The 13,110-nt window shown below is 68.8% G+C and overlaps 2 protein-coding genes across 2 annotated transcripts; both read right to left on the bottom strand.

The window, feature by feature from the left end:
- Positions 1-503: 503 nt before the first annotated feature.
- B3GNT3 (UDP-GlcNAc:betaGal beta-1,3-N-acetylglucosaminyltransferase 3) lies at positions 504-2,426 on the bottom strand. Its single transcript, XM_075723851.1, has 2 exons — positions 2,400-2,426; positions 504-1,646 (listed from the first exon to the last, which is right to left on the bottom strand). Exons 1-2 carry the CDS (start codon positions 2,424-2,426, stop codon positions 504-506), a joined length of 1,170 nt encoding a protein of 389 aa, XP_075579966.1.
- A 634-nt stretch (positions 2,427-3,060) lies between these two features.
- On the bottom strand, positions 3,061-11,169 carry FCHO1 (FCH and mu domain containing endocytic adaptor 1). The gene is made up of 27 exons (XM_075723424.1): positions 11,143-11,169; positions 10,285-10,376; positions 10,127-10,201; positions 9,903-10,044; positions 9,657-9,809; positions 9,462-9,566; positions 8,863-8,961; positions 8,645-8,741; positions 8,442-8,486; positions 8,283-8,355; positions 8,175-8,196; positions 8,031-8,085; positions 7,761-7,939; positions 7,655-7,679; positions 7,484-7,546; positions 7,341-7,383; positions 7,130-7,221; positions 6,395-7,018; positions 6,061-6,179; positions 5,852-5,957; positions 5,662-5,773; positions 5,419-5,574; positions 4,695-4,827; positions 4,387-4,586; positions 3,790-3,854; positions 3,526-3,690; positions 3,061-3,083 (listed from the first exon to the last, which is right to left on the bottom strand). The coding sequence occupies exons 1-27, from the start codon at positions 11,167-11,169 to the stop codon at positions 3,061-3,063; spliced, it is 3,090 nt and encodes a 1,029-aa protein (XP_075579539.1).
- Between the last annotated feature and the right edge of the window lie 1,941 nt (positions 11,170-13,110).

The raw sequence follows: 13,110 nt of genomic DNA, 5'->3' as shown, positions 1-13,110 counted from the left end.
GGGGACAGCACAGGGATCCCCAGGACCAGGCCCTTGCTGGGGGTCAACACCCACCCCAGGGGGTCCCCTGACTCCCACCCTGAGCCAACCCCATCCCCCCTGCACCCCAGTCCCCCAGGAAGGCTCCAGACCCCACGTCCTCATTAACACCACAGGTTCATTTATTGTCCCTCCAGTGCCTCGGGGCTCCTCTGGCCACAGAAGGGCACATTTGGGGTAAAACCAGGAAGAAACAGGCCAGGGGCAGGATGGGCACGCGGTGGCAGGCAGCAGTCCCCAGGGTGGGAGCCGGGGCCCGGTGTTGCAGACCCCGCTCTGCCCTCCCAGCGGGACCACGGTGGAGGAGGGGGGTCAGCCCCAGGGTCCCCAGGGACCCTCCCTCGCAGCGTGGCAGCGCTGAGGAGCAGCAGCAGCTACCAGGGATCCGGGAAGAGCCGCAGTCCGAGCAGCCCTTGGGTCGCACCGGCGTTTCCCGCCCTGGCTCTTGGTCCTCCGAGGCCACCCTAAAAGGTGCTCACCTTCTTGCCGCAGAGCAGCTGGGGCTCGTGGACGGCATGCCACATCACCACCATCTCGTAGGGCAGGAAGCGGTGCACCAGCAGCAGCTCCCGGTAGTAGCAGGGATCGAAGGGATTGCTGTTGGCCGGTACCCATATGCCCATGGTCCGGATGCCGGCATGGGAAGCGGGCGGGAGCCCTGCCTTCTCCAAGCACATACCCAGGTAGACGTCATCGATGGGGAAGATGCTGATGCCCCGTGATTCCTGGGCGATGACGTGGGCGGTGAAGCCAGACATGAGAATCCCACCGCCGCCGCAGTAGGGCGGGTACCGCTCGGAGGCCATGAGTTGTGTGGGTATAAAATACTTGCTGTGCTGGGCTCGGATGGGCCTGTTGCCAGTGAAGAGATGCCCCACCATGAGGTGCTGCTCCTGGGTGCCCTGGGTGGCCATCGCAAAGCGGACGACGTTGTCCGTGTTGACGAAGACGTCGTCATCCCCGTTGAAGATGAAGTGGACGCCGGGGCAGTGCTCCTCCATCCAGGCGTGGAAAAGCACCTGCTTCAGCGTCAGGTTGAAGAAGGTGTCCCTGAAGTCCCACTGCAGCACGTCCCGATGCTCCTGCTGCTCCAGCTGCAGCAGCCAGTTGAGCTTCTTGGCATTCTGGGCGTTGGGGTCCACCCCCACGAGGAAGACCCGGCGGATGAAGGCTCCTTCGAAGGTCCTCTCCTGCCCCCAAGTCTTGCGGATCACTTCCCGCCGGTCGTAGTTCGCTGGTGATGACTTGATGGCCAAGAGGAGGAAGATGTTGGAGGACCCCTCGGGCCCCCCGCACTTGCTGGGGACGCCGAGCAGCACTGGGAAGAACCGGCAGTGCTGGTACCGCATGAAGTCCTGAATGTGGCCGGGCAATTTGTCAAAGCCGGAAATTTTGTGCACCGAGGCGTTGGCCACGCACGGGGTAGGGGTGGGCAGAGCCTGGGGCATGGAGAGCGTGGGGATTGCCCGGGGGCTGGGGGGGGTGTAGAGCTTGGGGGCCATGCTGGGCTGCAGCCAGTTGTCGTGGTAGAGCAGGAAGCAGAGCCCCAGGACCCCCACGGCGACCAGACCCCACAGCTCCAGCCTGTAGCACCGCGGGGGAATGCTCTGCAAGAGACAGGGAGCAGGATTCGGCACTGGTCATCCCCGCAGCCTCCGAGCATCCGCACCCGGAGAGATGCCCTGGGCTGGGGCACGGCATCCTTCCCTGCACAGCCGGAGCACAGAGCTCCCGGCACACGGAGGGGAGCGGGGAGATGTCCCCACACCAGCCGGTCACACTGGGCCACAGGTAACCAGCAAACTGCTTGCTGCCATGCAGGGAGGGCCCGGGCTGGGCAGGGCACCCTTGGGTGCAGGGCAAAGTCCAATCCCTCTGGCTGTGCTGGGAAATGGGTGGGAGACCCAAGGAGAGCAATAAACCGCTGGTTCCGGGATGGGGCACATTCTCCTTTGGGAGAGCAAACACAGGGCGCAGCCCCAAAAACCTGGGCATAGCCAGCAAGGCTGCGCAGCACCCAGGACCCGCTGGCATGGAGGGGTCAGCAGAGGGGTTACCGCCAGCTCGAGGCATCGCAAGGTGTTGGCGGGGTGGTCCCAGGTGCAAGGAGCCCACCCGGGTTTGCTGCGAGCAGCCCTCACCCTCAAAGACGAAGCATCGGGACAGGGGCCCCCCAGGCAGCACGGGGACCCTGGCAAGACCCCGGCTGCCGCTTGCCCACCGGCACCGCGCAGAGCCCAGCCATCCGGGGACGGATCCAGCCAGCCCTTGCCCGAGGTGAGTGCCCTGTCCTGGTGCCCAGGAGCACTGCAAAGAGCCACGACACCCCCGGCGAGTCGTCGTGTGTCCCACCCTGGTACCTTGTCACAGAGGCAGCTCGGGGCCATCCTCGCACCGCACCTCTCCCTGTGCCGGAAGCACTGCAGCCCCAGTGGCAAAGTTATCCCCAGTGGGGATCCTCCCCTTTGCCCGGTGCCGTGAGGCTGCCCGTCCACCCACCCATCCGTCTGTCTACCCACCCCTTTGCCGCAGGTGGGGCAGCAACACGCACGGGCAGGAGGAAACGTTTCAGCAAAGCGCTGCCGGCTCCCTGCCTCAGTTTCCCCCGGCCCAGCAACACCGGAGCCCGCGGGGAGCCGCGGCACAAGAGCCGAGCCCCGTTTCCAAGGAGAAGCCTGGGGGCCCCCGGGGATGGGCATCGCAGCAGGAGACAGGCGGGAGCCGGCGGGGCCGTTATTAGAAAATAAAATGTTTAATAAAAGAGCAGCTCCTGCTCCCTTCACAGCACAGGGGAGGGCAGAGGGGACCGACTGCCGGGCAGCAGGAGACGTGGGTGACAGCCATGGAGCGGGGAGCCGGAGGGAGAGGAGGAGGAGGAAGAGGAGGAGGAGGAGGAGGAGGAGGAGGAGGGGGGTTCCCACCCGGCGGCACCCCCTCCCCGGCCAGCCTCCATCCAGTGTTTCAAGTTCACACAACCAAGGGGGAAGCCCGGGGGGCCTGGAGGGTCCGGTGCGAGGCGGCTCAGGACCCCGCCAGGTAGATCCCTGCGGAGGAAAGGCGGTGAGGAGGGGCTGCGAGCATGGGGGGCACGTGCCCGGTGTGAGGATGGTCATCGCCGAGGGGCCAGGGCTCGATGCTGGCCCCGAACTGGGCTACCTGCACCTTCCCTGGGCTGGGCATCGCCATGGGGCATTGCCCAGCAAGGGGGGAACGGAGCTTGGGGTGGTAGGGAGGGGACCCCATGCACCCAGGGCCATGGGTAGCAGGGAAGGGACCCCTGTGCACCCCGGGGAGCAGAGAAGGGACCCTGTCCACCCTGGGGAAGGGACCTCATGCACCCTAGGGAAGGGAACCCATGCACCCTAGGGAAGGGAACCCATGCACCCTGGAGAGCAGCGGAGGGACCCCCTGCACCCTAAGCAAGGGACCCCATGCACCCCAGGGATGGGGAGAGGACCCGCACCCCCCGGGCCCCGCCAGCCGTACCTGTAGCAAACCTCTTCTTGACCAGCGACATGCGGTACCCGGCGCTCGCCAGCTCCACCTCGACGCCCGACAGCGTGCTGCCCTCGCTGCTGAACTGGGCTGCCACCGGGCTGGGCTTGCTGGGCCCGCAGAGGGGCTCCCAGCTGGCCGAGAGCCGGCCGCAGCCTGGGGGGGACAGCAAAGAGGGGGGGAGGTCTGCAGGGGCCAGGGCCAGACTCTGCTCCCCTGCCCCGTCCCCTCCGAGCGGCGCGGGCACAGCCTCACCTGCCTGCCCCGGGGCACCGGGGACGTCCAGCAGCCTCCAGAGCAGCCTCTTCTCCTCCAGATTCCTGCCGGGACACGGGCATGATGTCCCCAAGCCCCCAGACCCCCAAACCACCCCCCTGCCTTCACCCCATCCCCCCTGCTCCCACCCCTAAGGGACACATCATCATGGAATCACAGAATCGTTTAGGTTGGAAAAGCCCTTTAAGATCATCCAGCCCAACCAGTAACCTAACGCTGCCAAGCCCACCACTAAACCAATTAAGGGCAGAGTCATAATTTCATGTTTGCTGGTTGGGTGACTGGATTATTTTTAATGAAAGTAAAAACTAGGAATCATTAAGATTGGAAAGGATCTCTAAGATCATCAGCCCAACCACCAACCCAACACCACCGTGCCCACTGAACCATGGCCCAAAGTGCCACATCTACCCGTTTTTTTGAACGCTCTACCCATTTTTTGAACAGTCGACCCATTTTTTGAACCCATTCCTGCCTTCCCCACCCCACCAGCACCCCGTTTCCCAGCCCAGGGTTCCCCTCTCCCACCCTGGAGGCGTCTGGGACCCCCGGTCCTGCATCCTCCCCAGCCCTTACCAGCTGGCTGCGGGCTGCAGCCGCAGGTTGGCGACGGGCTCGTCCACGGGCAGCAGGATGTGGACGTTGGCGAGGGGCACGGGCAGGGCCAGGGCGCCGGCGTTGTAGCCGTACTCGACGCTGACCCGCGTGGCGCCCGGCGAGCAGTCCCAGCATACGCACAGCCGCAGCGGCGCCGAGCCGGGGCCCAGCCGTGAGAACTGGGTGAGGAAAATCAGGGAGGGTTCAGGGGGGCACCGAGACCCTCCCACCCCCAAACAGCTGGGTGGGGGAGCCGAGGGTCGCCGCTCTCCCCGCCCGGGGCTCACCTGGTACTTGAGCAGAGCCACGTTGTAGTAGGAGGCGGCCGGACTCTGCTCCGCTTGCTTCTGCAGGTGCCCGGTCAGCGCTGCCATGTTCAGCCAGAAATCCTTGGTGCTGGGGTCGCTCTGGGATGGGTCGCTGCAGGGAGGGGGTCAGAGTGGCAAGGGTGCTCCTGGGTACCCCAGGAAAGCCAGCACCCCAATAGTCAGCTCCCCATCGCTGCACCCACCCAAGGATGCTCAGGCCTCCTGGGAACCCCAGGAACCATTCGGGACATGGTTTAGTCTGGTCTACCCTTGACTGGCTTAGAGTAGACTTGGTAGTGTAGGTTAATGGTTGGACTGGATGATCTTAAAGGGCTTTTCCAACCTAAACAATTCTATGATTCTATGAACCCCATGGACCCCGACACGCAGCTCCCCGTTACTGCACTCGCCAGCTCCCGGGATGCTCAGACCCCCTGGGAACCCCATGTACCCCAATATCCAGCTCCCCATCGCTGCATCTACTGGTTCCCAGGACATCCAGGCGTCCCCAGGAAACCAGGTACCCCACGTACCCCAACGTACAGCTCCCCATCGCCGCACCCACCATCTCCCAAAGTCCCTGCATCCCCCCCAGGCACCCCCTGAACCCCGATACCAGCTCCCCACCGCTGCATCCCCCGCCTGCCAGCCTGCCCAGGCATCGCCATGCAGCCGGTGCCGCGGTGCCACCGCGTCCCCGCACCTGTAGAGCAGCTCGGCGTTGGGCAGAAACTGCTCGATGGCGCCGGCGTTGAGCAGGCGGAAGCTGAGCACGGGGGGGGCCATGCTCCCGCTGAAGACGCGGACGATGCCGGCGGGGAAGGACATGGTGAGCTCCCCCGTCACCTTCACCAGGCAGCTGCCGGGGACAGGCCGGGGTCAGCAGATGCCCCAAGCAGGACGCAGTAGCTGCGGGGGGACCCTGACCCCCCCCGAACCCCCGTACCTGTCGGCGTCGCGCCCCTTGAAGTACGCGTGGATGTACTCGGTGAAGGCGGTGGCCACGGGGAGCGCGTCCTGCGAGCCCAGCACCACGGGGCTGGGACCCCGCGACAGCCCTGGGGAGGGAAACGGGGTCAGAGCCCAGATGGGACCCCCACCCCACGCCCCCCCCCCCCCAGCCCCCCGGCACCCACCGAGCGCCGGTTGGGAGACGGCGAAGAAGCCCCGCTCGCCCAGGCTGGCGGGCGCCGAGTGCGAGGGGCCGCAGCTCCAGGAGGGTGAGGGGCTCAGCGAGCGCGACTGCAAGGCAAAACGGCGTCGGCAGCGGGGGGGGGGTCCCCAGGTCTGGCCCCCACCATGGGGGTCCCCAGCCCGGCCCCGTTCCCCTCGCCCGGTCACGCACCAGGTCGGTGTTGCTGCCCGCAGCCGGGCCGGCCGCCGGCCTCTTCGTGCGGGAGCGGCGAGGGGGGGCCATGAGTGGGACCTCCCGGGGGGCTGCACTGGGCCGGGTGGGGAGAGCATCTGGGGGGGGGGGGGGCACAAATAGGGGGGTGAGGAGAGAGACCTGCCATGGCAAGACCCCCGGGTGGGCTCCAGCAGGGTCTCACCAGTGCGACGAGCTCGGCAGGTCTCAGCCCCGTTCTCAGCCGAGCTGGGTGAGACCCTGCGCCCAGCTGCGGGGTGGGGGGGTGGAATTAAGGGTAAGGGGGGGCAGCTCCTGCACCCCTGCCACTCACCCGGCTCAGGCTGCGGTGGGGGAGCCACCGGTGTGCCGCCCTCGCTCAGCCTCATCCCCGACCCTTGGCAGGTCCACGGAGAGGGGCTGGAGGACTCCCCCCCGCTCGGGGGGGCCGGGGAGGAGGAGGAGGAGGAGGCCGAGTTGGAGGAAGGACAGGGCAGCGGGGGCTGATCCCCACCGGGGCTGCGGGGTCTGACCCACGGCGGGGGCTCCCCAAAAGGGTCGGGCGAGGGGGCTTCGCGGGGCGCCGGGCCGCTGGCGCAGCGGCTGCGTCCCCGGGGCGCAGACCCCACGTCCTCCCAGAGACCCTCGGCCCCGGGGCCGCTGAAGACGGCAAAGCCGGGGGGCTCCGGGAGGCGGCCGGCAGGGCTGCGGGGCCGCGGCACCCAAGCACCGGGGTCCCGGGCGGCGGGGGGGGGCGGCAGTGGCGGGGGGTCCGGCGGGCCGCCCCGCTTGGGGAGGGGGCTCTGTGGCGTTCCCGGCTGCGGGGTCCAGGGTCTCGAGTCCGGGGAGGGTCCAGGCGCGGGGTGCGAGGGCGAGTCCAAACCCGAGTCCTCCACGTTCTCCGGGGAGGATGAGGAGAAGGGGGAGGAGGAGGAGGTGAGGACGTAGGCGCGGGGGGCTGCAGGGAGACCCCCGTGTCGGAGCGCTGCGGTGGGGGGGGGCCCCACGGCACCCTGGATGCCGGGGTCCCCCATCCCATTCCCTCCTCCCTGACCACCCAAATCCTCACCCGGGAAATCCTCCGCTTCAAAAGCCGACTCCAGCGGGGGCCCGAAGAGAGCGGCGGGGGGCACCGCATCCACAGGGGCTTTCCCGGGGCCACTGCACCGGGGACAGAGGAGGCGGCTCAGTGCCCACCCAGGACCCCCGGGGAAGGGTCTCAGGGGCGGCAGCGTGGGGTGCACCACCCCACGGCCCCCCGCTCCCTCCCTGCCCCGTACCTGTTCACCTGCGCCGCCGGGCACCCCGTCCCTGCGCTGTCACCTGCGGGGTGAGGGGACATGCCGGGGGTTGCAGAGCCAGTGCACCCCACACCCCCAGGACCACCCCCCCAACATCCCCAGGATGCCCCCCGCAGCCTCACCAGCCGCCAGCGTCCCCTCGGGGTCCGCTTCGCTTGGGCCTAGGGTCAGAGGTGCCACGTGCCCTGCAAAGAGGGACAGGGACAGGCAGCGTTAGGGGACGGGGACAGGGGGGACGGGGACAGGGGGACCCCCAAGCCACGGCCACGCCGAGCCCCCGGGGTGGCACTTACGGGACGACTGTCGCTTGACGGTGCCCTGCAAGAGAATGGGGACAAGGGGGTCAGCTGGCCCTGGCACGGTCCCTGGGGACCCCACAGCCCCCCCCTCAAGGCTCACCCCAATGCTGGGGGGCAGGATGAGGTTCCCCACGGTGGCCTTGAGCTGCTCCATGGTGGCCTCGGCGCTGCCGTCTGCCTCCCGGGGTTGCACCGGCTTGATGTGGACGTAAAACTTGCGGGGCTCGTCCTCGTCGTAGTCGGAGTCGCTGGAGGAGCAGACGTGGTTCTCCTCCTCGGCTGAGCCCCCGCGTCAAGGGAACACCCCGCGCTTGGACCCCCCAAAAATCACCCCCCCCGCACACACACACACACTCCAGCACAAGGATACTGCGGGCGATGTCGGGGCGCACGGTGAACCCGTCCTCATCCACCTCCGGGCAGCCCTGCGGGGAGATGCTCGGAGAGGCGCTTGCTCCCCAGTCTTCCCAGTATGGAAAAAAACCAACGCCAGGGCTGGCACTGGGATACTCACCACCTCAGCATCCGGCGATTCCCTGGGGAATGACAGGGGTAGCGTTAGATCCTGAAGCAAGGAAGGGATACGGGGATGCGGGACACAGGGAGCGGGGGGGAATCTTACACAGCATCACGATCCCTCTCCTTACGGCTCAAGCCAGGGATACGGAAAGCTTTGCTACGGCTCCTTTTGGGTCCTGGAAGGGGGGCGCAGAGGGGTGAGCAGACCCCCTTCCACCCCCAAAATCCCCGGCATGGGGCTGCTGGATGCAGACGTACTTGCCTTCCTGCGCTGGGGCCAGCCGGTACTCGTCGAAATCCAACGCTCCTGTCACCGAGAGCGGGATCAGCCCGGCATTGCGGCTCCATCCTCGCACGAGGGTGACGCTCCCCCTCCTCGCACGAGGGCTCCTCGTGCGAGGAGGGGGAGCGTCACCCTCGTGCAAACTGGGGGGGGAGCCCACCGCGATGCTGCCCACACCTCACCTGGCCGCTCTCGCCCCGTGCCCTTGCTCTCAGCAAACCTCCGCAGCAGCATCTCGGTGCCGATGTTCTCCACGTTTTGCTTGAATTCTTCGTGCACCTGGGGAAAACAGAAAAAAAAAAAAAAAAGGGGGGGGTGGGGGGTGGGAGGACACACGACATCATATTCAGAATAAAAGGGGGGACAGCTTGATGTTGTCCCCGTGGTTGTTGGGACTCACCTGCCCGATCTGGACGTGGGTGTCCTCCACGGAGTGCGAGTAGGAGCCGATGAGACCCTTCATGTGGCGTAGGTGGGCTTCTTCCACCTCCTGGAAGCGCTGAGGGGGCAGATGGCGGGGGTTTAGCCAGGGTGCCGTGTCCCCCGGGGCCAGCATCCCCAGGGAACGGGGCTCAGGCAGGGTAGCGTGTCCCCAAGGAGGGGGGCTCAGCCAGGGTGGCATGGCTCTAGGGGCTGGCATCAAAACGAAGGTGGGCTCAGCCAGCTTGGCACGTCCCCAGGGACTGGTGTCCCCAGGGAATGGGGCTCACGCCCAAGGAGGGGGGGCTCAACCAGGGTGGCACATCCCCAAGGGCCGACATCCCCAAGGAGGGGGATCCCCAGGGCTCGGCATCGCCAAGGAACGGGGCTCAGCCAGGGTGGCACGTCCCCGGGAAGACGTGCTCCGTCAGGGTGCCGTGTCCCCCGGGGCCAGCATCCCCAGGGAACGGGGCTCAGCCAGGCTGCCACGTCCCCAAGGACCAGCCTGCCCCGTGCGCCCGAGCTGTGCCCACGCCAACCCCTTCCTGCCCGCCCTGCCCGCACCCCGGCGCTGCCCACCACGGCCGAATCCAGCATCCTCTGCTCAAAGTCGGCCCGGGCAGCGTTGTATTTCTCCACCGCCCGCCGCAGCGCCTCGCCCGCCTTCTTGGACTTGAGCTCTGCCTGCGGGACCAAGCGATGGGCATGAGCCGGAGGGGGACGGGGACCATCGGGGGGGACAGGGGCCATCGAGGGGGGACGCGTGGGTCTCACCTTGTCGATCTCCTTCTGGCTGGTGCCCTCCTTGCGAAGCCGCTCGTACTCCTGGCACTTGCTGTGGTAGCTCTCCTTGGATTTGGGCAGCAGCTGGGCCACCCCATGCAGCAGCTGGACGGCCTCCAGCGTCCCCGACACCTCCTCCTTGGACTTGTTGGGGGACACAGAGTGGGGTGGGCAGGGGGGTTTGGGGTACGGTGGGGGAGGACGGGGCTGGAGGGGTTGGGGGGGGGGATGCTGTACCTTCTTGTGTACCCGGCCTTGCTCCTCGCCGTAGCGCGAGATCTCCTTGATGAGGTCGTGCAGCTTCTTCATCAGCTCCAGGTGGCACAGGGCCAGCTTGTCCGAGGAGATGCGGAAAACCTCCCAGAGCGGCGCAAAAGTCCTGGGGGGAGCACGGGCAGGGATCAGTGGGCTCCCCCCACCCCCAGCTCAGGGTGCTCCGGACCCCCCAGACCCCCACTTACCCCAGCTGGGTGCCGTTGGTGGCCATCTTAGACAGCTTCACCATGGCCTTGGCGTAGTTCTCCTCGATGGCAGCCCTGGGGACAGCGGGGAGCGGGTGCTGGGGACGCAGACCAGCAATGCCAAGGGACCCCCTCGGTTGCCCCCCGCTCCCCGGTACCTCTCACGGACGAAGTCGGCCAGCTCCTTGGTGGAGATCTGCCCGTGCTTCATGTTGTGGTAGAGCACGTCGAAGCCGTGGTTCTTCTCGCCCTGGCAGGGGACCACCCTCAGCCCCCAAAACCCACCCAGCACCCCGTGGGCACCCAGGGACCCCCACCCGGCCCCCCCCAGGACGCCAGGAGCACCAGCCGGCACAGCACAAAGTGTCATTTGGGGTGGGAATGCCCCAAACGGGGTACGGTGGCCCGGACGCCCACCCTGGGTGCACAGGGGGGTGCGGAGCCCCCCACCCGTGCCAGGGGTGGTGCTGGCCGGAGCCCGGGGGGTGGCGGGGCTGGGACGCCGGGGTTCCCCGGGGTGCGCGGGGCAGGAAGGGGTGGGCTGAGCCCTGACGCCGGGTGCTATTTTGGGTGCTGCTTCGGGTGCTGCCAGCTCCCGCCCAGCACGTGGGGGTGGCTTCCCTCCCACCCCCCCGCCCCCAGCAGCACGAACCCCACCTGGGGAAACTGAGGCAGAGGGAAGGGGAAGATGCAGGCAGCTGCCAGGCCCTGGCAGAGACGAACCAGGAAGCAGCAGCCACGCTTCGCGTCCCCGCGGCGCTGCCAACTTCCCCCCGCGGTGCCGGGACGGGGACAGCACCGCGACCGGGGGCCCCCGCAGGCCACCCGCACCCATCGCTCCCCCGCTTCCCTCAGCAATTAATTTGCAGCGTTAACGAAAGCGTTTGGGCCTTGCAAAATTACCGGCGGTGATGAACACACACCCCCCCCCCCCCCGCCACCTCCGAGGGCTGGGGGCTCCCCCGCAGCGAGCCCCAGAGGGTGGGGGTCACCCATGGGTGGGGGTCCAGGCTTACCCAGAAGTGCTCGCTGAAGTAGGACATCTTGGAGGGGGGGGGACGGCGGCGCGGGGACCCCCAGCTCAGCTCCCGGCGCCCTGCGGACACAACCAGTCCTTACCAGGGACGGCGGGGGGCTCGCTGGGGACCCCCCCCCCCGCACCACACCCACCGGTATTTATCGGTTTTGCCAAGAAAGCGGCCGCGCAGCCCCGTGGCCATGGAAACCGCAGGCTCCCCCGTGCCCGCCGCCACCGCCGCGGCCCCCTCCCCACGGTGTGCGGCACACGGGGGGCTGCCAGGGTCCGGCGTGGGGGGGCCGGCGGGGCAGCGCTTGGGCCCGACACCAGATACGCAGCTAAATAATAAATGAGCGGCTGCTGCGCGGCGGCGGCGGCTGCTGCTCCCACACCCAGCCGTGCCGGCAGCCCCCCAAAAACACCCCCACACGCACCAGCCCCCTGCATGCCCGGGGGAGCCCCTTTCCCCCCCAGATTGGGGGACCCAGGCATCCAGGCCCTCCCCTGCCCTGAACCCCAAACGCACCCAGCCGTGCCGGGGGTCACCTGCCGGAGCAGCCCCCCGGCTCTCGGCAGGGGGGACCCCCAGGCTGTGCCCCCCCCGGCCCCGCTCCCCATCACACACCAGAGAAAAACAGGAAACTAAAAAATCGTGCATGGCCAGGGGCTGGCGTGACGGGGCAGGGGGGGGCCCCACTTACCCTGGGCTGCTGGGGGGCTCGTGGGGCCCCCCCGATCATCCTCGGTGCGCCGGGGGTCTGGGGGGGAGAGAGAAAGAGGGGTTAGGGCATACTGCAGCCCCCCAAACCCCGCTCCCGGCCCCCCCCCGGATCCGGCAGTGCCTCTGCACAGGCTGAGCCACCTGTGTCACGAGCGGGGCGGGCTCAGCGCGGCCTCCCCAGCTTCCCCCAGCTAGGCTGGGGGGGAAATGGGGCTGGGGGGGGGCACCGGGGGGGGGCTCAGGGCCTGGCCAGACCCCGACCCGCCGCCGGTCACCAGAGGCCACAGCCGCGGCGAAGCCATCGCCCCATCGCCGCCGGCCAAAGTCCCCGGAGGTGGCAGCGGCCACCGTGTCCCCGAGCGGGACGGGGGGCACGGGGGCGGGGGGGGGGTTTGCAGCATCCCACCGGCCTGCAGCAGGGTCACCCCGGGACCCCCCCCCCCCCCCGGGACCCCCAGCCCGGCGGCCCTGGCCACCTGCAGCGGTGACCTTCACCGACGTGGGGTGCGGGGGACACGGGTGGCCCCCCGAGGGGTGCCGGGGGGGGGTCCGAATCCCACCCGGTTTGGGGAACGGCTGCACCTGCCCGGGCCAGGGGATGCTCGGTGAGGGTGGGGGGTGAGGGTGGGGGGCACCCACCGCCACGGGCAGCGGGTGCGTTGGAGGGAGAAGCACCGCGGGGGGTGTCAGGGCGTGCACAGGGGTGCAGATACCCCCCCCCCCCCAAAAAAAAAAAAATAGAGGGGAAAGAGCCGAGCCCTGCACCTGCAGCGGGGGGGTCGCGGTGGGGCTGCCCGCAGCACCGGGAGCGGCGTTTTGGGGAGGGGAGGGGGGGGCTGCACCCATGCACCGGGGGAGGGGGAGCTTCTATTGAGGAGGGGGCACCGGGGGCTGCCCCGGTCCCCCGAGGCGGGGTGCGCCGCAGCTGGAGCCACGCACAGCGGGGGGGGGGTCTCACCGAGGCGGGGGGGGCGCGGGGCTGCACCCCAGCCCCGGGGAGGGGGATGCTGCAGCGGCGAGGAGGGGGGGGGGCTGCGCCCCCGCACCGCGCGGGAGCGGCGGGGGCTGCACGGCGGGGCCGGGGGCGGCTGCACCCCGCTCCCGTAGGCGGCCCGGGGGTTGGTCCCTGCTCCCCACCCGCGGGCGGGACCGGGCGGCCGCGGGACCCGGGCCCGGCGGGGCCGCACTCACCTGCGGGGCCGCCGCCGCCCCCGCCCCGCTCCGCTCCGCCGCCGCCCCGCGCCC

This window comes from Pelecanus crispus, chromosome 20, assembly GCF_030463565.1.
Source record: "Pelecanus crispus isolate bPelCri1 chromosome 20, bPelCri1.pri, whole genome shotgun sequence".
Lineage (NCBI taxonomy): Eukaryota > Metazoa > Chordata > Aves > Pelecaniformes > Pelecanidae > Pelecanus > Pelecanus crispus.
This window is presented reverse-complemented; position numbering and strand designations above follow the sequence as displayed.

What these genes read in the sequence shown, in the direction of transcription:
- FCHO1 (XM_075723424.1), bottom strand. Translation starts at nt 11,169, where the DNA reads ATGTCCTACTTCAGCGAGCACTTCTGG. An exon ending in CGTCAAGCGACAGTCGTCCC is followed by an intron (nt 7,547 to 7,654) that starts GTAAGTGCCACC and finishes CCCTCTTTGCAG; the next exon opens with GGCACGTGGCACCTCTGACC. An exon ending in CGAGGGGACGCTGGCGGCTG is followed by an intron (nt 7,384 to 7,483) that starts GTGAGGCTGCGG and finishes CTCACCCCGCAG; the next exon opens with GTGACAGCGCAGGGACGGGG.
- B3GNT3 (XM_075723851.1), bottom strand. Translation starts at nt 2,426, where the DNA reads ATGGCCCCGAGCTGCCTCTGTGACAAG. An exon ending in CGAGCTGCCTCTGTGACAAG is followed by an intron (nt 1,647 to 2,399) that starts GTACCAGGGTGG and finishes TGTCTCTTGCAG; the next exon opens with AGCATTCCCCCGCGGTGCTA.